Raw genomic sequence first — 23543 nt, 5'->3', positions numbered from 1 at the left:
AGGGAAGAGGGAAGGAAGAGAAGGGAAGAGGGAAGGAAGGGAAGGGGGAAGGAAGATAGAAGGTAGGAATGGGGGAGAGAAGGGGAAGGGAGAGAAGGGAAGAGGGAATGAAGGGAAGGGATTAGGGAAGGAAGGGGAAGAAAGAGATGCGATTAGGGAAGGAAGGGAAGGGGATAGGAAGAGAAGGGAAGAGGGAGGGAAGGGAAGGGGAAGTAGAGAAGGAAGGTGGGAAGGATGGAAGGGAAGAAGGAAGGAATGGAAGGGGAAGGCAGGGAAGGAGGGAAAGGGAAGGAGGAGAAGGGAGGAGGGAAGGAAGGGAAGGGGAAGGAAGAGTAGGAAGGAGGGAAGGATGGAAGGGAAGATGGAAGGGAAGATGGAAGGAATGGAAGGGGAAGGAAGAGAGAAGGGAGGAATGGGGGAGGGAAGGGGAAGGAAGAAATTGTAAGAGGGAAGGAAGGGAAGGGAAAGGAGGAGAAGGGAGGAAAGAAGGAAGGGAAGGTGAAGAAAGAGACGCGATTAGGGAAGGAAGGGAAGGGGATAGGAAGAGAAGGGAAGAGGGAAGGAACGGAAGGGGGAAGGAAGAGAGAAGGGAGGAAGGGGGAGGGAAGGGGAAGGAAGAGAAGGGAAGAGGCAAAGAAGGGAAGGGGAAGGGAAGGAAGAGGAGGGAGGAGGGAAGGAAGGGAAGGAATGGAAGGGGAAAGGAAGGGAGGGAAGAGGGAAGGAAGGGTAGGGGAAGGAAGAGAAAGGAAGAAGGGAGGACGGGAAGAAGGAAGAAAGGGAAGGGAAGGGAAATAAAGAGCAGGGAGGAGGGAATCAAGCGATGGGAGAAGGAAGAGAGATGGGCAAAAGGGAGGGAGGGAAGAGGGAAGGAAGGGAAGGATAGGAAGAGGGAGGAAGATAAGGGAGGAGGGAAAGAAGTGAAGGGAAATAAAGAGCAGGGAGGAGGGAATCAAGCGATGGGAGAAGGAAGAGAGATGGGCGAAAGGGAGGGAGGGAAACAGAAGGGAGAGAAGGGAAGAGGCAAGGAAGGGGAGGGGGAAAGAAGAGAGAAGGGAGGAAGGAGGGAATGGGGGAGGGAAGGGGAAGGAAGAGAAGGGAATAGCAAAGGGAGCAAAGGAGAAAGGAAGAAAAGAGAGGAGGGAGAAACAGGAGGGGGAGGAAGAGAGAAGTGGGAGAAGGGAAAAGGAAAAGAAAGGTGAAGGTAAGCAGGAAGGAAAAGAGAAGTGAGGGAGGAACGGAAGAAAGGAGAAGGAGAGAAGTGAAGAGGGAAGGATGAAAGAAGTGTGGGGGGAAGAAAGGAATGGGAAAGGAAGAAAGAAGGGAGGAAAAAAGGAAGGGAAGGGGAAAGGAAGTAGAAAGGAGGAGAGAAGGGGGAAAAGAGAGAAGGTAGGGAGGGAGAATCAGAAGAGAGGGGCCAGACAGAAGGGATCCCTGAGGATGTGGTGCATACCTAGGATCCTCTCCTCAACTCAGTGTGCCTGGACCTTGTCATGGAGCTCTAAGATCCTGTTATAAAATGCAGATTCAGTAGGTTCAAGATGGGCCTGAGAACATTCATTCCTGGGTCACGAATCACAGCTAAGCACTAAGAATCTGGATCAGGCATTAAGAATCCTAGGGTGTTTCTTAAAAACTCCAATGCCTGGACTGCACCTTCAGAGATTTGGGTCGATAGGTCTGGAGTGGAGCAGAGGGAGTTAATCTTTCATAAAAGCTCCACAGGTTATTCTAAGCTGCAGCCAAGATTGAGAACTTCTGTCTGGATGGTGACAGTGATAGGAGCTTTTCTGAGCAAGTGCTGTGCTCACCACTCTGTGCTAAGGTGCGTTCAATGCTTTGTCCCCTGCAGTTTCCAAAACAGCCTTAAAAAATAGACATTGTGACCTAAATGTAAAACCTCAAATTTTAAGAATCTTAGAAAATGCGGGAGACACCCTTATGGAAATTGGAACTGGCAATCAATTCCTATTCAGAACCCTAAATACCAATACCTTAAGAAATAAGATAGACAAGTGGGACCTCATCAAACTAACGAGCTTCTGCAAAGTAAAAGAAACCATCAAGAGAGCAGGGAGACAGCCCACAGAATTGGAAAAAATATTTGCCAGCTGTATATCTAACAAAGGCCTAACATCTAAGATCTACAAGGAACTCAAACACGCTGAAAGGAAAAAAAACAAACAACCCCAATAAGAAGTGGGCAAAAGACATGAATAGACACTTCTCAGAAGATATACGGTCAGCCAACACACACAAATCATTCCACAAAAAAGATACCTGCACATGCATGTTTGTTGCAGCTCTATTCACAATGACAAACACATGGAATCAACCATGTTGCCCATCAAAGTTGGACTGGATGAAAAAATGTGGTACATATACACAATGGAATATTATGCAGCCATAAAGAAGGTCAAACATATGGACTTCGCAGCAACTTGGATGGATTTAGAGTCGATCACACCCAGTGATCTATCACAGACACAAAGAACAGAGTTCCGTATGTTCTTACTCATAAGTGGACTTTGAACAATTATACTATAAGAAAGGGATTGGCAGTAGTGGGAAACTGTCTGGGGGCAGGGTAGGATTGGCAGTTGAAGGAAACTGCTAGGGGAGGGAGGGGCATACCTCATCAACAAGGGTACCTGCACAATCAACGTTTGTATACCTGACACTGAATTGTATCCCACATCTTTATAATTAAAAAAAAATTGTTAACTAGGTTGGCATAAAAAAATAGATATTGTAATATTGTTCATTGTATAGATAGGGAAAGCGAAGCTTGGAGATAGCCTAGCCTATCAAAAATCACACAGCTGGTAAGCGGTAGGCCATTGAGGTCTGCCCTGTGCCCAACTTTCCCCCCAGCAAAGTCTGAGAGGCATCTCTGTACACACTCCCTCCTCAAGGACCTTTCCTCATTCCTTCCCAATGGATCCTCTCTCCCCACCTCTCCTTTCAACTCCCAGAAGCCCTCTCAGAGCTCTCCCCAGGCTTAGAAGGCACATTCTGCCTCATTAAACAGTGTGCGCATTTGGCTGTCCAGCTTTCTAGATTTAACAACTTTTATCTACTCCCATGCATATATCTTTCTCAACATTGAGCAGTGTCTTACATATATTTGGTATTAATACCTGTTGCATTACACAGCTCCGTGCTCAAGTAATCTTCCAGAATCCTCTATTATGACACAGATTCCTCTATAATACTAGTTATTCAGCATACCTTATACAATCTTTCTGCCGTCTAGGGAGCTGTAATTGACATGTAGCTTTTGCATACAAGACCTGACAATTAAGTTTGTGAACTTGCCACCATGTGCTTACATTCACAGCACTGTACAAACAGTTCGGTAAGGTTTCATAACCTTGGTATATCAGTGTCTCGCAGCTGTGTTCATGTCAACATGTGGTGGTGGTGTCTTGCTGAATGGCATTCATTATTATTGTTGCATGTTTTTGTGTGCCATCATGAGAATGTCAGAGCTTGAATTATAGCAACAAACATTAAATTTCTTGTTAAACTTAGCAAGAATGGAAGTGAAATCAGGGACATGTGAGTTCAAGTTTATGTGGATGACACCATGAAGAAAATGGCTGTGTGCAAATGGATTAAATATTCTTCTGAGAGGAGAAAGCATCACTGAAGAGAGGTCACAGTGGCCAGTAACAAACATAATTGACAAAGACATTGCAAAAATTTGTGGGGTTTTACATCAAAATTGTCGACTGACTGTGAAAAACAAAGCAGACCAAATAAACATCAACAGAGAAACAGAAAAATCTTCACTGAAAATCTTGGCATGAGGAAGGTGTGTGCAAAAATGGTCCTGAAGGAGCTCTTGTATCACGACAGTGCACCAGCTCACACAGCACTCTCTGTGAGGGAGTTTTTAGCCAGTAAACATAACTGCATTGGAATACCTTCCCTACTCGCCTGATCTGACCCACAATGACTTTTTTCTTTACCCAAAGATAAAGGAAATATTGAAAGGAATCATTTTTATGACATTCAGGACATCAAGGGTAATATGACAACAGCTCTGATGGCCATTCCAGAAAAAGAATTCCAAAATTGCTTTGATGGGTGGACTAGGCACTGGCATTGGTACAGCTTCCCAAGGGAAGTACTTTAAAAGTGACTATAGTGATATTCGGTAATGAGGTATGTAGCACTTTTTCTAGGATGTTTGTGAACTTAATTGTCAGACCCATATATCATCAGTGGGATCCCAGCAAGTGTGCTCACCCAAATAAGAGCCAATATTCCTTGACTCTCTTTAAAGTGTATTTCTCAAACACACTCTTTACATGAATAATCCCACTTAATCTTCACAAGAACTCTATCAGGTCATGATTATGATTGCTGTTAACCCCATTTTATGGCTGATGAAACTGAGATCAGGTTATAACTTGTCTCAGCCAGAAGTGATGAGCAGAGGTGGAATTGGAACACAAGCAGCCTGCCCCAAGTCTGACTGCACACCCCCACAGATGGCAGACTGTGGCGACTCACTTGTCCCGAGAAACAAGGAGAAAGGTCAGTCAAATCTATATCCATGGGTATTATTCTAGGTGAAAAATAAACAATAGAAAATAATTAAAATTCAATTTTAGTAGTGGCTGTCATTCAGACTGGTAAACTTTTCTGCCATTTTTACTCAGGGGATATTTATGGATGATGACAGTTTATATTCTATTTCTAAGTGACTAGAAACTGGACATACTGATAGCTTTAGTATTAATTACTTTTCAGTTGAAATGATCTTTAATAAAAGACTTCTGAATTTCAATGAATTTTAATGAAAGACTTCTAACATGTTGGCTTCAAGTTGTGGGAGTGGCTTGCTTGCAAAGCAGCTCATCTAAGTGTAGCTTTCCAGGGAGTCAAGGTAGCCACAGAAGCTGAGCAAGCAGGGTCACGAAGAGCCCCTCACGGTTCTCCCGGACGCTTCTGTTGTGTTGATGACTCTTCCACTCCACTCCTTACAAAAATGACTTTGAAAATACTTTAAGCCGGGCTCGGTGGCTCAGCCTTTGGGAGGCTGAGGTGAGTGGATTGCCTGAGCCCGCGGGTTCGAGACCTGCCTGGGCAGCGAGACCTCATCTCTACAATAAATCAAAAAATCAGCAGGGCATGGTAGCGCATGCCTGTAATTCTGGCTACTTGGAAGGCTGAGGCGGAAGGATCACTGGAGCCCAGCAGGTCGAGGCTGTGGTGGCCGGGAGCGGCCACTGCACTCCAGTCTGGGTGACAGAGTGAAAATCCAACTCAAGAAAAAAAGAAAAAGAAAATACTTTAAAGAAATGTTTGGCCAGGCGTGGTTACTCAGGCCTGTTATTCCAGCGCTTTGGGAGGCTGAGGTAAGAGGATTGCCTGAGCCGGCGGGTTCTAGACCAGCCTGGGCAACATGGTGAGCCTTTGTCTTTGTAATAAATCAAAATATTAGTCAGGCGCGGTAGCGTGCGCCTTTATAATAAATCAAAAATATTAGCGGCTACTTGGAAGGCTGAGGCAGAAGGATTGCAGGAGCCCAGTAGGTCGACACTGGCACTCCAGCCTGGGCGATAGAGTGAGATTCCAACTCAGAAAAAGAATTCACTCCAGCTGGTGGAAGGATTTGTCAGAACGATGAGCTGCTGCCGACAGAGGGCGATGGTGGCTTGCTTTGCAGGATGGTTTTCTGGCGATCGATGTCTTTAATGGTGAACAGAAGTTCATTTAGCAAAAAACACCAATGTTTCTCAACATTTTATCACAAAAACATGCCATTGAAAATACTGTATGACCGTGCTCGATGGCTCAGCCTGTAATCCCAGCACTTTGGGAGGCCGAGGCGAGTGAATTGCCTGAGCCCATGGCTTCGAGACTAGCCTGAGCAATGTGGTAAGACCTCGTCTTCATAATAAATCAAAAAATGGACTGGGTGTGGTAGCACACACCTGTAGTTCTGGTTGCTTGGAAGGCTGAGGCAGAAGGATCACCCTAGTAAGGAAATTAAAAGGAAATCCTGGAGGGTTTTGACTATTTTTTTTTTTAGAAAGTATACTATTTTTTCCCCGCAAGAAATCATGACTTCTGAAATCACTTAATATCACCAATAACAATAATTAAATTTCCTACAAAACTGGGAGTAGTACAAGCAGCTTTTATTGTATAAAGTTCATTAAGAGTCTTAAGGAAAAAGTCTGAAAACCTTTTTGTTGTACTACCTTTTTATTCATTTTATTTATTATTTATTTTCAACATGAATCAATGTATCATTTATTTAAGACAGTAAATCAGTCGCCATTTTAAATAGCTTTGTATTTTCTAGTAATCCTTTTTTCCTCATGACAGTTATCAAATGTAGGTGCTTTTTAAGAAATTTCGAACACCCATTTGTGAGGATAAACTCCATTCATAAGGGCCAACACAGACCACAGGTAGCCCTGGAGCTGAGGAACAGCTGATTCTTGGAGACATTTGGGAGTCCACAGTTTTCTGATCAACCTTGTGCTGCTCGTATTTCTCTTTCTTCCTGTCAAAGATCTTCCTGTTCTGGTATCTGGGCTTCCACAGACTTTTCTTGAAGTCAGTATCAGCAAGGTGTTTTGGGATTTTCACACTGTTGCAATCAATTTTTGTGGAGGTGGTGATGACAGATGTCTGGCATGTTCTTTGCAGAGGAACTGAATTGAGGACCAGAGGTCCAGTCACAAATCACAAGCACTGCCCGGCTGCTTCAGGAAAACTACCCTCTTGCCTCTGTGGTGCCCAGTCAGGATGTCAGGATGATCTTCGGAGTGATGCCAGCTCGCAGTTTTCTCACATGCTGATAGGAGAGTTTTTTTGCCGTGCCTCAAAAGCCTTTGAGACACATCTTCAGTAGGCTGATATGTTGGCAGTTTGCAACATTTAACCACCTGGGTACCACGGTTCTAGTTATCACCAACTGATTTTTTATTTTTATTTTTTTGAATTGGAGCCTCACTTTGTCTCCCAGGCTGGAGTGCAGTGGCATGCTCCCGGCCACCCCAGCCTCAACCTGCTGGGCTCAGGCAATCCTTCCGATTCAGCCTTCCAAGTAGCGGGAAGTACAGGCATGCACTATCATGCCCAGTCAATTTTTTGATTTATTGTAGAGAAGAGGTCTCACCACTTTGCCCAGGCTGGTCTTGAACCTGCGGGCTCAGGCAATCCTTTTGCTGGTATTATAGGCTTGAGCCACCACGCCTGGCCTCCAGTTGGTTTTTGGGGTTTTTTTTGAGTCGGAGTCTCACTCCGTTGTCCAGACTGGAGTGCAGTGGCCGCTCCCGGCCACCGCAGCCTCGACCTGCATGGCTCTGGCGATCCTTCCGCCTCAGCCTTCCAAGTAGCTGGAACTACAGGCGCGTGCTACCACGCCCAGCTAATTTTTGATTTATTGTAGAGATGAGGTCTCACCAAGTTGCCCAGGCGGGTCTCAAACCTGCAGGCTCAGGCAATCTACTCACCTCAGCCTCCCAAAGTGCGGGATTACGGGCTGAGCCACTGAGCCTGGCTTCCAGTTGGTTTTTTAATGGCTGTAAGAACCTTCTCTTTTTTCTTTCAACCTTGGGTTTAGCTGCTGAGTACTTCCTCTAGTACATGGCCTTTCTGGAACACATGGTATATCGGGAATACCTTCCAATTCTTCTTACAAAGACAGGATTCTGCAGCAGCAGGGCTTCGCCCTCTTGGGCCTTTTTGCATTTAGGTTAACCCTTTTCACCTTGCCATCAGCAACAGCTTTCTTGGCTTCAGGTTTCTTGTCCTTAGTATCTGACCACTCAGCTTTTTCACCCCCCATCTTTCAAGATGGGAAGAGCTTTATTCACTTTAATTATGAACAGATTCCAATTTAATGTTCTTTTGTCATTAAAAGTATGGAAATATTCAAATTAGATGCAGTAAACGATGGGAGATTGATGACTGCCATCAGTCACAATTTTAAATAGCTTTGTATTTTCCAGTAATCCTTTTTTTTTCTTTTGAGTTGGAGTCTCACTCTTATCACCCAGGCTGTAGTGCAGTGGCATGCTCACAGCCACCACAGCCTGGACCTGCTGGCCTTAGGTGATCCTTCCAGCCTTTCAGGTAGTTGGAAGTACAGACGCATGCCACCACACTTGGCTAGTTTTTGAGATTTATTGTAGAGACAAAGTCTCACCAAGTTGCCCAGGCTGGTCTTGTACTTCTGGGCTCAGGCAATCCTCTCGCCTTGGCCTCCCAAGTTGCTGGGATTACAGGTTGAGCCACTGCACCTGGCCAGTAATCCTTTTTAGAAGCAAATCTCATGAATTCAAGTTCTAGATGGTTCTCAAATAGCTACTAGCATTAATTTTTCATCTGCATCTACGAAAGAGGGGTAGTAAAGTCAAACTGTAGTGTATGTTTCTCTCCTTCCGTTTTCATTTCTCAAAAGATTGAAACTAAGTAGATTTCCAATAATAAGCTTGAGATGACTTAATTATCACAGCTGGCTATGTCTGCAAAGCTTTTTCAAATTTGTTTTTACATTAGGATGCCAATTGTAGATTTGTTGTCCTCTCACATTTGATAGTTTATCTAATCCCCCATGTGTTATAGACTAAACATACTTTTAAGTTAGTAATTTCCTCCTTTACAAAACTTGTCATAGTTCAGTAACATTATTAAATGCTAAGGGAGTAAAAATGGAATAAATTCATACAAAAACTTGTGTGATTTATAAAAATATTTTCAGAATTTTTGGTAGTCTCACAAGTAAGTCACATTAACAGCATACCAGAATGTTTTCAAAATGAAATATTTGGGTCCTGTGTGACCAGGAAATATGGCATACTTGTTAATACCGCAGGTATGGCATCAGAGGGATCTTGACATTACACTAGCCAATCATAAGACTCACAGGCTTTTCTCAGCCATGTGCACATAGATTACATGTGAAGCACTTTCCATGTCCCCATGCAGTGCTACCCAGACTCCGGGTTTAAGTCTGCCTCCATTGTTTACTATTTATGTTACCTTGGGAAAGTTACTTACTTCTCTGTACTTTTGTTTTCTCATCTATAAAATGGGAATAATTTTTTAAAAGTACCTAGCTCGTAGGGTTTCTGTGAAGATGAAATGAGCTATTGTTTGCGAAGCACCTAGAAAAGTACCTAGCACATCATAAGTGCTATGTAAGTATTTTCTTTTGTAATTATATTACCTTACTTAATCCTACTACAATTTCTTGGACAGAGCCAGCCTCATGGCTATACACCCTGTGCAGTCACCCAGGACCCCAGGCTAAGAAGGGCCCATGCTTGGTTTCATTTCCTGTTGCTGTCGTCTAGAGATTCTTTATAACAAGGGGTCCCACATTTCATTTTGCACTGGGACTTGCATATTTTTAAGATACATAGTATTATTGTCCCCTATATTATTTTGTCTTTGGACAAATAACATCCTCTCTGGTCACACCTGTAAACTATGATGTAATTACTAAGTAATCACAAGGTTCTTGGGAGAGTGAAACGAGATACTGTATGAGTAATAATTGGCACATGTCAATTCTCAGAAATGGTATCTATTATTATTATTACTATTTATCTTTATAAAACTAACCTGACATTTCTGTACTTCTATAAATTCATATTCTTTCTTTCAATTACAACAAACTTTCAGTGCAGCTAAAAGTTTACTCAAAGTACAGAATAAAATCATAGAACTCATCTCTGGCAAAATTAAGACAGGTTTATGAGGGGAAAGATCACATCTTCACGGTTAAAGTAGTAAACCTCAGAACTGAAGTGCTTTGTTCTATAGATCTAAACTGGACAGGAATTCAAGATCTTAAAGAAACTTCTCAAATGAATATTATCAATAAAAAGTATGTTCAATACAAAATAAAGCAAAACTCGAAAGGCTACATCAACCCAAATATTTATTCATAATACATTTTACTAATTTAACAAATAAATAATGGAGTAAGACCCCTACACTAAGAAAGCAAAGGAAAATGTAAGAGGGAACTATTGGACACTATTATTCTTTTTTGTTAAGATTAAAATATTTTATGCCTTAACACTAGTTATTCTGTAGAAGGTAAATAAAATATTTTTGTAGGCTTTGATGACATGTATAAGATATTATCAAATACAATTTAAAAGTCAAAATAACATATATTCTTTTAGAATTCGCTTTAGAACATAGGCTAGAAACCAGTCTCTACAGAGGATAGAAAAAGTCTTCTAGAATAAAAAAATTGAGTATAGAATTTGTTTTGACAAAAATATAATTAATGGAAAATTATTTTATTTTACCTTTACAGAATTAAAAATATATGTTTTTTTCCACAATAATATTTACCAACTAAAATGAAACAAAAAGCCCCTGACAGTCACAAGTTCTTCTGATTTATTTTTATATCCATCCTCCAAATTTTAATTTGTTAGGTAAGTACACTCTGGAAAGATAATCTGATGATAGGAAGGTCAAAGCTTGAATTTCTGCCTTCATTTTAGAGTCTGCCATTATTTCCATCTGTCAATAAAAGCACATGTAGTCATACCAGAGTTCTTTGCTGTGGATGTGTCAATTCAACACACGTAAATCTAGAACTGTTTTATTCTCCAAAACCACAAGCAATGGTCTTGAGGGTCAGCCAGAAGATTTTAGAGCTGATAGACAATAAATATATTTGGCAAAACATGACATTCAAGTTGTTGGAACAATTTTTTACTGATTTTTAAAATCTACTTTTTCCAGGTTAAATATTCCTAAAGATAGTTTGATTCCACTGACAACACTAAATATTCCTAAAGATAGTTTGATTCCACTGCTACAGCTAAAAATGTCAGTCGTGAGAACACCCAGTGTGGATGCCTTCAGTAACTAGGAATGGTCTGAGGTCTTTAGAGGGTTTCTTCTTCTGCTTACCCATACAACATGATGCTACCACTCACAATGGGTCTCTAACTATGATACGAATACAAACGGGCCAATTCTGTTCAGCTGAGCTCGTCTATTAGGTCCATATGGTTCCATGCCACCAACTACTTACTGCCAAACAACACTGACATTAGTTGTTTGTCACATAACATTTCAAGAGGGATTATTTTCAAAATACTATGTGAATAGTCACCACTAACAGTTAAACATACAACACTTGAGTTTTTAAAGAAACATACTTCTTTTCTCCAGTATGGTTGGCAGGTAACATAAGGTCTTTTCAGGATGCTGTCAAGTTTCGTTTGGTCCCGTCTTGTCAGTGGAATCAAACTATCTTTAGGTATATTTAACCTAGAAAAAGTAGATGTAAAAAATCAGTAAAACACTGATTTTGCCAAATATATTTGTTATCCTATTTCAAGAAACTCAGAAATAACAGATAAGAGAATGAGTTCAGATCTGCCTCTCACATCCAAGATTTGAGGGCTCTGTTATGTCCCAGCCCAGCAAGTTTTCAAGTTCACAGTGAAAGTTTGTGTTTCTCAGTAAATAAGTTTTTGTTTTCCTTCATGCTACACTCATGAGATGATGACAGGAAGACAGACGCTGGTTATTAAACAAATGCCAACAGCACTGACATGTCTGTGAACACCAGTCTTCTTGGTGACATGCTACTAAGCTTCTCAGAGTTCCCCATCCAGGCAATGAGCTCCCACATGCATGGCCAGCGGCTGAAGGTCACTAAGTGACATGAGGGTCCACAGAGGACTTAATTCTTCATAATTCATGGAAGATTCTGGGTTATGGAAGTTAGTCTATCACTTTACACATGCACAGACACACATGCACGCACACTCACCTATCTAGTTTTTAATTTGAAACACCTAGAATGTAACTTAATCATGGCAGGTATTTTAAAACAGAACACGAGGTCCCAAATGTATGGTCTACTTTGTGAAATTGCACATCCTACATTTTCCAGGAGAGCTCCAATTTCAAAAGTCTTTTTCAATGTTCCCGTAATTGTGACCATTTGCCATTGGCAGCTCTTGGATGGGTGACAGTTTGACTGAAAGGGAGGCCTAAGGATTTCCCTCGAAACCAGGCTTGTGTAGCTACAGGACTGTGTTTCCTTTGATCCCATCTTCATCTGGAGTGGCTTTCAAGGGTACTGATAGAATTTATAGGACACAGTGATCTCAGCCCTCAGATAATTTGTCCTGAATTTCTGTTAAAAATGGTCCTCAGGCCTGGCGTGGTGGCTCAGGCATATAATCCCAGAAATTTGGGAGGCCGAGGTGAGAGGATTGCCTGAGCCCATGGATTCGAGATCAGCCTGGACAGTTTGGTGAGACCTCATCTCTACAATAAATAAATTTTAAAAAATTATCCGGGCATGGTGGCATGCACCTATAGTTCCAGCTACTTAGAAGGCTGAGGTGGAAGGATCTCCTGAGCCCAGCCGGTCAAGGCTTCGTTTGCCGTGAGCATGCCACTGCACTCCAGCCTGGGTGACAGAGTGAGACTCCGATTAAAAAATAAATAAATAAAATAACTAATATAGAAATTTTAAAAATTGAAAGCTATAGAAAAGATGAAATACATTTTTTAAAAAGGTCGGCTGGGCTCGGTGGCTTAGTCTGTAATTCCAGCACTTTGGGAGGCTGAGGCGAGTGAACTGCCTGAGTCTGTGGGTTCAAGACCAGCCCAGGCAACTTGGCGAGCCCTCGTCTCTACAATAAAAAATAAAAAATAGCCAAGTGCGGTAGCACACATCTGTAGTTCCAGTACTCGGAAGGCTGAGGCAGAAGGATCGCTGGATCCCAGAAGTTTGATGCTGGGGTGGTTGTGAGCGTGCGTGACACTGCACACCAGCTTAAATGAAGGAGTGAGACTCCAACTCAAAAAAAAAAAAAAAGGTCCTCATACAAAAAGATTGGTCTCCAAGGGATTTTGTCCTTGACATACTAAACACTTTAATTCACCAGTGTCAATATTCAAAAATCAAAAATGAAATGTTTCCACTTGCACCCTTGTTTTGTAAGAGGTGGATGATCACCCCATCTCTGTTCACATTTCGTATTTAGGAAACAACTCCTGCTATCGATTGCTTCTGCTTAAAGAAATTCATTCTTAGTAGTCAATTAAATTCATTCTTAGTAGTCAATTAAAGCAATAAGAAAACACTTTAAAGTATCACATTAACAGAAATGAAAAAAAGTCTTGATGTCCTAAGCTGAGGGACAGGTGAACTCTTACTCTCCAGGGAAAGGAAAATAATTAACCTATCCAGAGGGCAGTCAAAGCCTTAAGATGTGTACACTCTTTGACCCACCAATTCTTCCGGAATTTAGCCTAAGGGACTAATTGAAGTTGTGGGTAGAGATTTAGTTACAAGTGGGTCAAGCACTATCTATCAGAACAGAGACCTGGAAACCCCCTAAATGTCCGGCTCTGAGACATTGGCTGAATAAACACTGGCACATCCAGAATCAGAACTCAGGAACAAAAGATATTAAAATGAAAAACATATTTATTGACATGGAAAAGTGATCACATTGTGTTGTGTAAAAAAAACAGGTTACAAAATAGCATTAAAGTATGATCCCATTTTTGTGAAAAGTTATGGCTATGCACAAAAAAAATTTTACGAAAGTAAAGGTGTTCATCTGTAGGTGATTTCTATCTTGTCACTTTAATGGTATGTTTTTCTATAATGAAGATACATAACAAACTTGCCAAACTTGAAGTTCCCAAACTTTAAGAATCTGAAAATGAGATTTTTCTTTTGAATTCTTTTTTTTTTTTTTTTTTAGTCTGAGTCACTGTCACCTGGGCTGGAGTACAGTGGTACAATCATGGCTCAGCATAGTCTCAACCTCCTGGGTTCAGGTGATCCTTCCACCTCAGTCTCCCAATAGGTGCACACCACCACACCCAGCTAATTTTTTGATTTTGTATAGAGATGAGGGCTCACTGTCTTGCCTAGGCTAGTCTCAAACTCTTGAGCTCAAGCAGTCCTCCTGCCTTGGCCTCCCAGAGAACTGTGATTACAGGTGTGAGCCACTGCACCTGGCCAGAAATTAAAATTTGACATCTACGAGGGAAGTCCAGAAAAAAACCCAGAATTATCTTTTGGAGGGTGGGCTTGTAATACTGGCTTCCCATGCTAGGTAAGTGTTCTAGGAGCTAGTGTTGTTGTGAGAGGCTGCGTTCGACTTCAGTGAATTTTTTTTGGGGGGGTGGTTCTTTCAGTGCATTTGCCTGTTCTATGATGGGTGATTTATGAGAGCACCTTACCACACCATGTTGAGAGTTCAGCAGTTTTGACCAAAAAAACGACATGAACCCCATGCCCCACCCTCCCTATTCACAGGATCTTGCCTCAGTGCCTTTTTGTTTGTTTGCTTCCCTAATTGAAAAATGTCTTCAAAGGGAAATGTTTTCCCAATGTGAAAGAGGTGAAACAAAAAATAGCAGAAGCGCTAAAAGGCACCAAAATTGACGAGTTCGAAACCTTTTGAACAGTGGAAAAAGCATCTCGATAGGTGTATTGCATCAAATGGAGAATTCTTTGAAGATGACTGAAGTTTAAACATGTAAGACTACATAATTTTTTATAAATAAATTCCAGGTTTTTGGGGGTCTCCCCTCATTATGGCAAATGATGTCAGTGATTACGGTTTAATTAAATTCAATGTATTATACTTTTGAGTATAAAAATTTATAAAATTTTTTTTTAATTTTAAAGATGTGGGGTACATTTCAGGGTTAGGTATACAAATGTTCATTATGCAGGTACCCTTGTTGATGAGGTGTGCCCCCCTTCCCCAGGCAGATTCCCACTACTGCCAATCCTGCTTCCCCATCCTATTAAGTGTTTTAACCATAAGAGTAGAACAAAAACATTTTTAGCTAGCTGGAAGTACAATTAGACAAATTCATGTAAGTATTTTAGCAGTGGAAACAGAAGCATTCATAATCCTGAGTCATAGTGGACAATATAAGTAAACCATTAAGAGTTTTCTCTCGTATTGACTTTTTAGGCTGATTGTTACACATGACAATGAACCATCATTTTAAATACCCTATTTTTGCTACACCATCTAACCTTTTAAGATCAGAAGGGAGGAGACCAAGCCATCTAATAGCTGGAACTGTGAGATTATGAGCGTCAAAAGACATAGACTAAAATAAAGAACAAAAGTATATTAGGTGAGGCTAAATTGCAGGAAACTAGCATACTTGTTTTTGCAGTCACAGTTTTTACTTATTAAGGACAAGTACTAAAACTACTTCACATGCCCAGAGCCCACAGAAGTCAGAAAATCATTGGGAACCATGCTAAACTGGGCTTTCAGTGAACCTCTCTGGTCTGCACTTATTATCTGTGAGTCCGTGTCTTACAACCTGCTCCAACATCCTTTCTATTTGCTCTAAACTACCATGCTGGGGATCACTCCGAGGGACCCAGCCCTGGAGAGTCTGGCTCAGTAGGTTGGGTGGGGACTGAGATTTGCATTTCTAACAGGTTCCAGGCAATGTCGAGGCCCAGGGCCACACTGTGAGAACCACTGATGTGGACATTGCAGACTCTAGCCGTGAAATTTGATGTTTCCATTTCTCCTTATGGTGGAGAAAAAAAGATTAGCAAGTCAGACTTCAAGGCTATGTGTAATAATTAGAATCTATTTGTTGATCAGACAGTGCTGTTACGCTGGGCCCCACAGTTACTTCCGCAGGATAATAATGCCTCTTGCCCACAGCTAATCCCTTCTGTCATCTGTGGTTGCATTGGTTGCGCTGGAAACTGGAATCACGGCTGCCAAAATGCAGATTGCTCCTGGTGTAGGACATGAGGCCCTCAGGTACACTCTCAGCCTACTGGGCACTCTCAGCCTACTGTGGGTGGGTTGGTAAATGCAGAACTGTTGAGACAAATATCTAATATCTAAATATCTACAGGGTACAGAGAGGAAAACTACCTTTCTATACTTACCATAGAGCCATACTTATAGATGCACATTATTTCTATGCCTGTTAAAAAGAAAGTTAAGGATAAAATTAATCTTCTTGTATATTACAGGTTAGACAACTTGCACTCTCAAATTCTATCTAACATCTGCAATTTTCATTATGTGGACATACAGTAAAAAATTCATGGTTCTCAGTTTAACATGACAAAAATAATAAATTGCCTCAAGTGATTATAGGCCTAATTTTAATCTAATTATGTTTAAAATGTTTTGGAAAAGTGTCCTGAGAGTTGAAACCACAACTTCAAGTATGATTTAGTTATGGCTGTAGTTCTAAGTAGTCCAGCGAGGAATTACCATGTGGATCAGCATCTACAAGAGTGAAAATGGGAATATGGAACGTATCCCACAGCTTCTTGACTAAAAGCCTTGTGTTCAGATCAGGAACTCCCTTTCCCTAAAAGCAAGATGAAAATTAGGCATTTTGATTCCAGTAGAATGAAGTGATGCCAACACACATTTATTTATTTGAGTCATTTAAAAGTTACAGCCGTTATCATAACGGTTAGCACTCTGCACTGCTGGCCACAGCAACCTCGGTTCATATCCAAGTCACCGCACACACAGAAAGTTATATCCCCCTACTGTGAATTTCAGGGGCCGAGTAAGTGGTGTCAACTGTGAAAAAACGTACAACATATGCAACAGGGTGAAGGACCAGGAGTTACCCCAGACCTAGGAAATGACCCTAAGGAAATATTTCAGCAAAAACAGAAGTAATAAAAATCCTACATTCTTAAAGCTGCTCACTGCAGTGTTATTTCAAATGGCAAGAACAAATATAAATAGCCCAAATATCTAACAACAGGGACGTGGCAAGGCAGCATGGCACAGTGGGAAAGTACACCAGCTATGGTGCCAGACCGCCTGGGCTGGCATCTTGACTCTGTCACTTCTTAGCAGCAAGAATTTGAGTAATACAACCACTCTGTGATCTAGAACTCTGTAACCTGTATGAAGTTATTATAGGAATTAAATGATTTTATAATCCTAAAGCACTTAGAAGAGTACCTAACTTAAACTGTGGAATAATATTAAGAAGTCATTAAAGCACTATTTATGTAGAAAAGTAACCTGAAGAGCGTTACAATAATATTAAGAGAGAAAAGCAGAGAAGCTACTGAAGCATGAAGCAGAGGCAGACAGCAGAGTCCACAGAAGGATCAGATAGATGGGCTTGGAGCAGGATAACCCTAGTCTGAATTCCCTCTGCTGGTCACTAGTGGTATGACGTCATTAGTGGTGTGACATTGGGCGCGCGCCTTAGCCTCCTCAGGCTACAGTTTTATCTACAGAATCAGGAAGATGTGCCTGTTGCATGGAGTTAGGACAGTATAGCAACATGGAGCTCAGTTCCCTGTATCCAGGTCTGGCTTTTAGCCACAGGATTGTGGTATACCTTTCTGCATCCTGAGACCCCATGGTAGAATTAGGGACATGCTAGTGCTTACACCTCACAAGGCTGCCGTGTAAGAATTAGGGACATGCTAGTGCTTACACCTCACAAGGCTGCCATATCTTCACAAGCTGATATGTGGTAAGTGGCAATGAAAGGGAACTCTTCTTTTGTAGAGTGCTGAGGAGGGTTCCTGGCCCATTGAAAGTACTTAGTGAACAGTCATGAATTTTCCTTTGGGAAATGTTAACACGCGAACGTGATAGAGGAGTCAAATGGCACCAAAGGACATCTGGTGAAAGTGGCCCTTAGCTCCCAGCCTCTCTTTAGGGATGTCAATGGGGGATGTGTTTGTGGGAGCTGTGGGGAGCTGCCCTGAGGAGGAAGTACCCTGGGTCTTGGAAGGCACGGCCAGTCCCAGGGAGACATCCAGATCTAGGGCAGAAATACCAGGCACAAACAAATGTTTTTATGCGGGTGAGGAGAGGAAGCCCCAGCGCATCAACAAGGTGGGTGAGAGTGGCTGGAGCAGGGCCTGCCTGGAGGCCTCAGGTGCTTGTTGTGAAATAATCGGGAAAGGGTTGAAAGAAGGATATTCTGGGAGTAATTCAGAAGGACTTGGTGACAGAGAAATGGGAGGAGTGAGTCAAACCGACTCTGATGTGGGGACTTACTGCAGTGTCACCATTGATAGCTACAGGACAATTGACAGGAACACATGAAACTTCAGAGAAGAAAGAATTTGAGCGTGGTTTTATTTTTTTGTTGTTGTTTTTGTTTTTTGAGTTGGAGTCTCACTCTGTCACCCAGACTGGAGTGCAGTGACCGCTCCCGGCGATCCTTCCGCCTCAGCCTTCCGAGTAGCTGGAACTACAGGCGCGCGCTACCACACCTGGCTAGTTTTTGACTTATTGTAAAGATGGGAGGTCTTGCCAAGTTGCCTAGGCGGGTCTCAAACCTGTGGGCTCACGCAATCCACTCACCTCAGCCTCCCAAAGCACGGGGTTACAGGCTGAGCCACCAAGCCCGGCTTGAGTGTGGTTTTAGAAATATGAACTTGTCAAAGTTACAGTGAGCTATGATAACGCCACTGCACTCCAGCCTGAGTGATATAACAAGACCCTATCGCTATTAAAAAAAGAAAAGAAAGAAAAAAGGAACTTGAGGTGATGGCGAGATTTGAGGATGTTTAATAAACACTTTGGAAATTCCTGTTCTATATCTCCATATGATATATTATATTGAAAACAGAATGTTGTATATAGACAATATGCTAAATCCTCTTAGTAATCACCATGGTAGTATATGTTAGTCTTGGAATTGTAGTGAAAAGGTAGATAATATACCGTCACCATGATACACGGAGACATTTTGTTGCAAAAGTTATCATCTAGGAGTCGCTGAAATGTCGCATCTTTTTCTATGATTAATAGAAATTTAGCATCTGTAATTAAATCTGTGAAGTTAAGGCTAATAAATTGAAGGCAAGAGTATTTCAGTTTAATCACCAACTAAATCATGGTGTCAATTCAAACGCAACTATAAACATAATATTTTCATTTTTATCTTCAAATATAGAAGTAAATATCTATCCATATGTTCAGACAGTGGTCCCTCTCACTAGATGGTGAGCTCCTAAGAGTCCTAAAGAAGGAACCATGAGTGTTCAACTTGACTGCTACTGGGCCTAACTTGCTCCTTGTACGTTTTATCAAAGGAATAAATGAATGAACATTCCAAGCATTTAGTTTTCCCACTTAAAGGATACTTCGAATTCCTTGAATATTAGATGGCACAGCAATGGCCTAAGTTGGAAAAAAAGAGAGACAGTTTTTATCTGAAATAAAAAGCAAGTATAAATAACCACATTTTATAACGTATCACAAAAAACCTGTTTTCATTTTTCTTTGACTATAGTAGTGATCAGAAACTTATTCCTTAGTAATACTAGGAAACAGGTTTACCTCCATAAGAAAATAGACACATGACGCACAGTGAGTGTCCCAGATGGCTTAGCATGAAACCTATTACTTGCAGAACCAGAAATGCCTATAGAGGTTACTAAGTAGCCATGCTAAAGTGGTCAAGCTACACTCTACTGGGAGATAACAGAACATTTTTTAAAGGATTATATACAAAATATTTGTTTCAATATGACCTTTGGCAATTAGAGTACATCGTTCAGTTTTATTTTAAAATCTTAAGCTCTGAATTGCATAAACTAAGCAAGAAATAAAATACATTTCAAAATCGAAGAGGCCAAAAGCGTGAAGCCTGTGAGCACGTGCCCAATGCTTACTGTGACCCCGCAGGTACAGTTCACTCTGGTGCCATCCTCCTCGGTGTATCTTAAATTGCCAGCAACTAACCCTTTGGATGTAGATAACTGGAAAAATAATAGACACATTTGCACCTGTTTCACTAATAGGTTCTATGCTGCTAAGTTGTTCTTCATGTCCATCTGCTAAATTATTTGTATTTAAGCTCAGATTGGAATTTGAGATGAAGGAAAAAACATGTAAGGGTTGTATATAGAAATAAAAATTTTTGGTCTCCACTCATCCAAAGAAATATACTGAAAACAAATTAAGTTTCTAGTGAGAAAAATATAGCATCAAAGAATGTCAAAGAAGGCAAACATTGCGTTTATTTTATACAAACATTTGTTTTAAAATAAAATGTTTTGTATTAAGTACTACTTACTATGTGTAGACTCCTCCTTGGTACTTTTAACATACAAGAAATGTCATTAATAATATTGTCCACAACAGTCTGGTTACCAAAGAGTTGGCTGTCAGTGTAATATATGTCTCTGGAAATTTAAAATACATATTTTAATTAACAATATTCTCTTTAAATATGGTAAGTATTGGAGTATTTGAAGAAAACTTTAACTGAATGAAAACACAACATATAAAGAAAACAATTTATTAGCCATAATTTAGTCTTACATAACTTTTCAAAGCATGTAATAAAAGTCAATCCAACTAAATCTCACATTACATTTTAAAGAGTAATTTATTAAAACAACATATTTACCTCTTGGTTGCATAAGTGTTGCTTTGTACTAATTTATAAATCATGGACAGTATTTTAAGAATTAGCGCTGGAAAACAAGATGCAATTAACAAGTTATTTGTCACTTATCTAATTCAAAAGATACTGTTATCAAGGATTTTAACTTCCTGTCAGTTCCTTTCCATAACATTTACAAACTATCTTCCAAAATAGAAGGATTAAGTACAGAATAATTGCTTGAAGAATCAGATAAAATTAGTTACTCTGTGAACAGCAACACTGAGAAGATAATTTTCCAAGTCATGTACCTTGAAAAATACATGTTTAAATGATTATCTACCATGGTTATTAAAATTTCTAGGAATCACTTTCAAGTACAGGGTGGTCTATTAAAGAGCAAGTGCAATTATTTAAATGGGAACAAAAAATATCTAGACAATAACCACATTGACTTATTATTACTGAAAACTAAGAAAGATTAATTTACCAAATTTTTTAACTGATTTTGGTGAATCACTTTTGATTTTTCTTGTGGTACAGTGAGATACCATCTGAAGACCCACAGAATCTTCAAACCTGTTATTTTGTTTAAAGCAAAGGAATAAAGTGAAAAAGACAACTTCTGAACACCAAACGATATGCACTTCATGTCCTCTTCTGCACTGCTTTTAAACCCTATACTTCTCAATGTGAGCACTGAAGCTTCAGGATTACCTGGTTTGCAAGCCTAGGTCATTCCAGGTGGCAACTAAGTAATTAGGTTTATGACATACAGAGGCACTAACATAAAGCACTAATAAGTGAGTCAATACCTTTGATTAGGGTGAGCATGTATGTGAGTGTGCTTCTTTCCTGGATATTTTGTGTGTGTAAAATGTTTTCAAATATTTCACAATTTTTTTTTGTTTGTTTTGTTTTGAGTCAAGGTCTCACTCTGTCAACCAGCTGGAGTGCAGTGGCACAATCACAGCTTATGGTAGACTTGAGCTCCTTGGTTCAGGGGATTCTTCTGCCTCAGTTTCCTGAGTTGCTGGGACTACAGGCACACACCACCATGTGCAGCTAATTAAAAAAAATTCTTTTTTTTGTAGAGAGAGGTCTCACTATGCTGTCCAGGGTGATCTTGAGTTCCTGAACTCAAATGATCCTCCCACCTCAGCCTCCCAAAGTGCTAGGATTATAGGCATGAAACACCGAGCCCAGCCTATTTAAGTTTTTATTAGCATTTTACTCATTTTAATAATTTACTCATTTAATAATTTTACTCAATTTAATATTAAGTTTTGAAATATGTGACTTCTGGTTTACCTGCATGACATAAAACATTAGGTTGTAAAATTGAACTGCCCAGCCTCTCCTAAAGGTGGCAGAAGGCACCAGGCAAAGATGTCAGATGTCAGCTGCTTCAAAGCTACACAAAATCCATCTTGCAAGCTGTGATGCAGAAGCATACAGCTTATATTAATTATACTTTGCATAAAATAATGCTTAGTGACTAGGGAGTCTCCACATTTATTTGGTTTCTATAACTCTTAAAAAGTATGAGAGGCTGGGAAAAAGTAATATAACTGGGTTCAAGAACTTTGAAAAAGCTGTTTGCTGGCCTTACCCTTCTTGGACACATGTCTTAGCAGGGTAGATCTGCCAGGAGAAAGAGCTGTTAATGTGGTCTATGTAAATGTGCTCTGTGTAAACGTGTTCTACGTTCTGGATATTTTTATTTCTGTCCAGGTACCAGGATGGGTTCTGCTTTGCCTGAGCAGGTGGTTTGCTGTTGCAGTACTGAATAAGGGAGAATTGCACCCATCATATCTCCTCTCCTAATGTTGGGAAGCTCAGATTCAAACTTCCTGCCTATTTTTAGCAAGATGATGAGACTGTTACGTGCACTGTGAATTCTGACCTCTTTGGTGCTCTGTGTTTCATGGCCAGCATTGCTTCTCCTTTGCCTCATCTTTCACACTAATTTCTAGTTTACGTACTTTCCTGTATGGTCTGTAATTTATAAACTTCCTAAATCCTTTTTCTGACAGCATAAAGGCAATAAAAAGAATGACATCTGATGGAACTCGAACTCAGATAAACACGAGTAGTGATAACACAGATGTGTGTTTAGCATAAACATGCAAGATGCCCACTTCATATTTCCCCAGCTCGCTCTGTCGTCCAATGTGAACGCAGGTGCTTCGTTCCTGGCCAAGCTTGTGATGATGTCTTGGATGACATGTTCTATGGAGGCGAGAACCTCAGGACTGAAACAAGAAACACACTTAACTTTAATCAAGTCCGACTTGATAGCACGCATGATTCCTTAGATCAATGCCAAGCGCCTTGAGTTGCTCTGGCGTTTCCTAAGACCAGGAGACCCTGGCAGCTCGGCTATCCTTCTGCATCCTGCCATTGTTCTCTCCCCCTGCACCCTGCCATCACTCTCTCCCTCTGTGCCCTGCCCTCCTCTCCCTCTGCACCCTGCCCTCCCTCTCTCTCCCTGCATCCTGTCGACCTTCTCTCCCCCTGCAACCAGCCATCCTTCTCTTCTCCTGCATCCTGCCATTGCTCTCCCCCTGCACCCTGACGACCCTCTCTCCCCCTGCACCCTGCCATCACTCTCTCCCTCTGCGCCCTGCCCTCTACTCTCTCCCCCTGCATCCTGTCATCCCTGTCTCCCTCTGCAACCAGCTGTCCTTCTCTGCTCCTGCACCTTGCCCTCCCTCTCTCCCCCTGCACCCTGCCATCGCTGTCCCTCCCTGCACCCTGTCTTCCCACTCTCCCCCTGCACGCTGCTATTGCTCTCTTCCCCTGCAGCCTGCCATGGGAGAATTAAGGCCACGACCACAGAGACTCTCCTCTGCTTGTATTTTAGTTCCCAGCGACGAGCTGGGATCTCCCTGGCGCCAGCCGAGCACCTCGCAGAGTTCCCACAGGCGTCTCCCCCCTCTTCCCACCTCGACCCAGCTGAACTCGAGGTCAAAGAAACCCACCGACACGGTCTTAGTTAAAGACGGTGCAGTGTCGGCCCTGGGTGTCCCCCAGAGAGGATGCAGACCTTCTCGGGGAGACGCTTCGGGCGCCTGAGCCTGAGGGGGGCGCTCGGGGCGCGGGCCTCCCACGCTCAGCCCCCCGCTGCCAGGGGCGCCCTGCCGCCCGGCCCCGCGGCCTTGGCGAGGTGGCAG

General features: G+C 41.5%; 1 protein-coding gene across 2 annotated transcripts in view; it reads right to left on the bottom strand.

The window, feature by feature from the left end:
• Positions 1-10262: 10262 nt before the first annotated feature.
• SPO11 (SPO11, initiator of meiotic double stranded breaks) overlaps positions 10263-23543 on the bottom strand; it is a 14684-nt gene continuing 1403 nt past the window's right edge. Inside the window, exons 2-13 of one of the 2 annotated variants that reach the window (XM_008054405.2) lie at positions 22509-22622; positions 20858-20946; positions 20392-20458; positions 20056-20164; positions 19652-19738; positions 19121-19157; positions 18699-18808; positions 16254-16353; positions 15920-15957; positions 15032-15108; positions 11160-11271; positions 10263-10512 (exon numbers count right to left, since the gene is read on the bottom strand). In XM_008054405.2, the coding sequence (XP_008052596.1) occupies positions 10393-10512; positions 11160-11271; positions 15032-15108; positions 15920-15957; positions 16254-16353; positions 18699-18808; positions 19121-19157; positions 19652-19738; positions 20056-20164; positions 20392-20458; positions 20858-20946; positions 22509-22622 (1060 nt within the window). In that variant the 3' untranslated portion in view covers positions 10263-10392. The remainder of the gene's footprint in view (positions 10513-11159; positions 11272-15031; positions 15109-15919; positions 15958-16253; positions 16354-18698; positions 18809-19120; positions 19158-19651; positions 19739-20055; positions 20165-20391; positions 20459-20857; positions 20947-22508; positions 22623-23543) is intronic. The other variant, XM_008054406.2, reaches the window with a different exon arrangement.

This window comes from Carlito syrichta, unplaced genomic scaffold, assembly GCF_000164805.1.
Source record: "Carlito syrichta isolate Samal-C Ts95f unplaced genomic scaffold, Tarsius_syrichta-2.0.1 Scaffold290134, whole genome shotgun sequence".
Lineage (NCBI taxonomy): Eukaryota > Metazoa > Chordata > Mammalia > Primates > Tarsiidae > Carlito > Carlito syrichta.
This window is presented reverse-complemented; position numbering and strand designations above follow the sequence as displayed.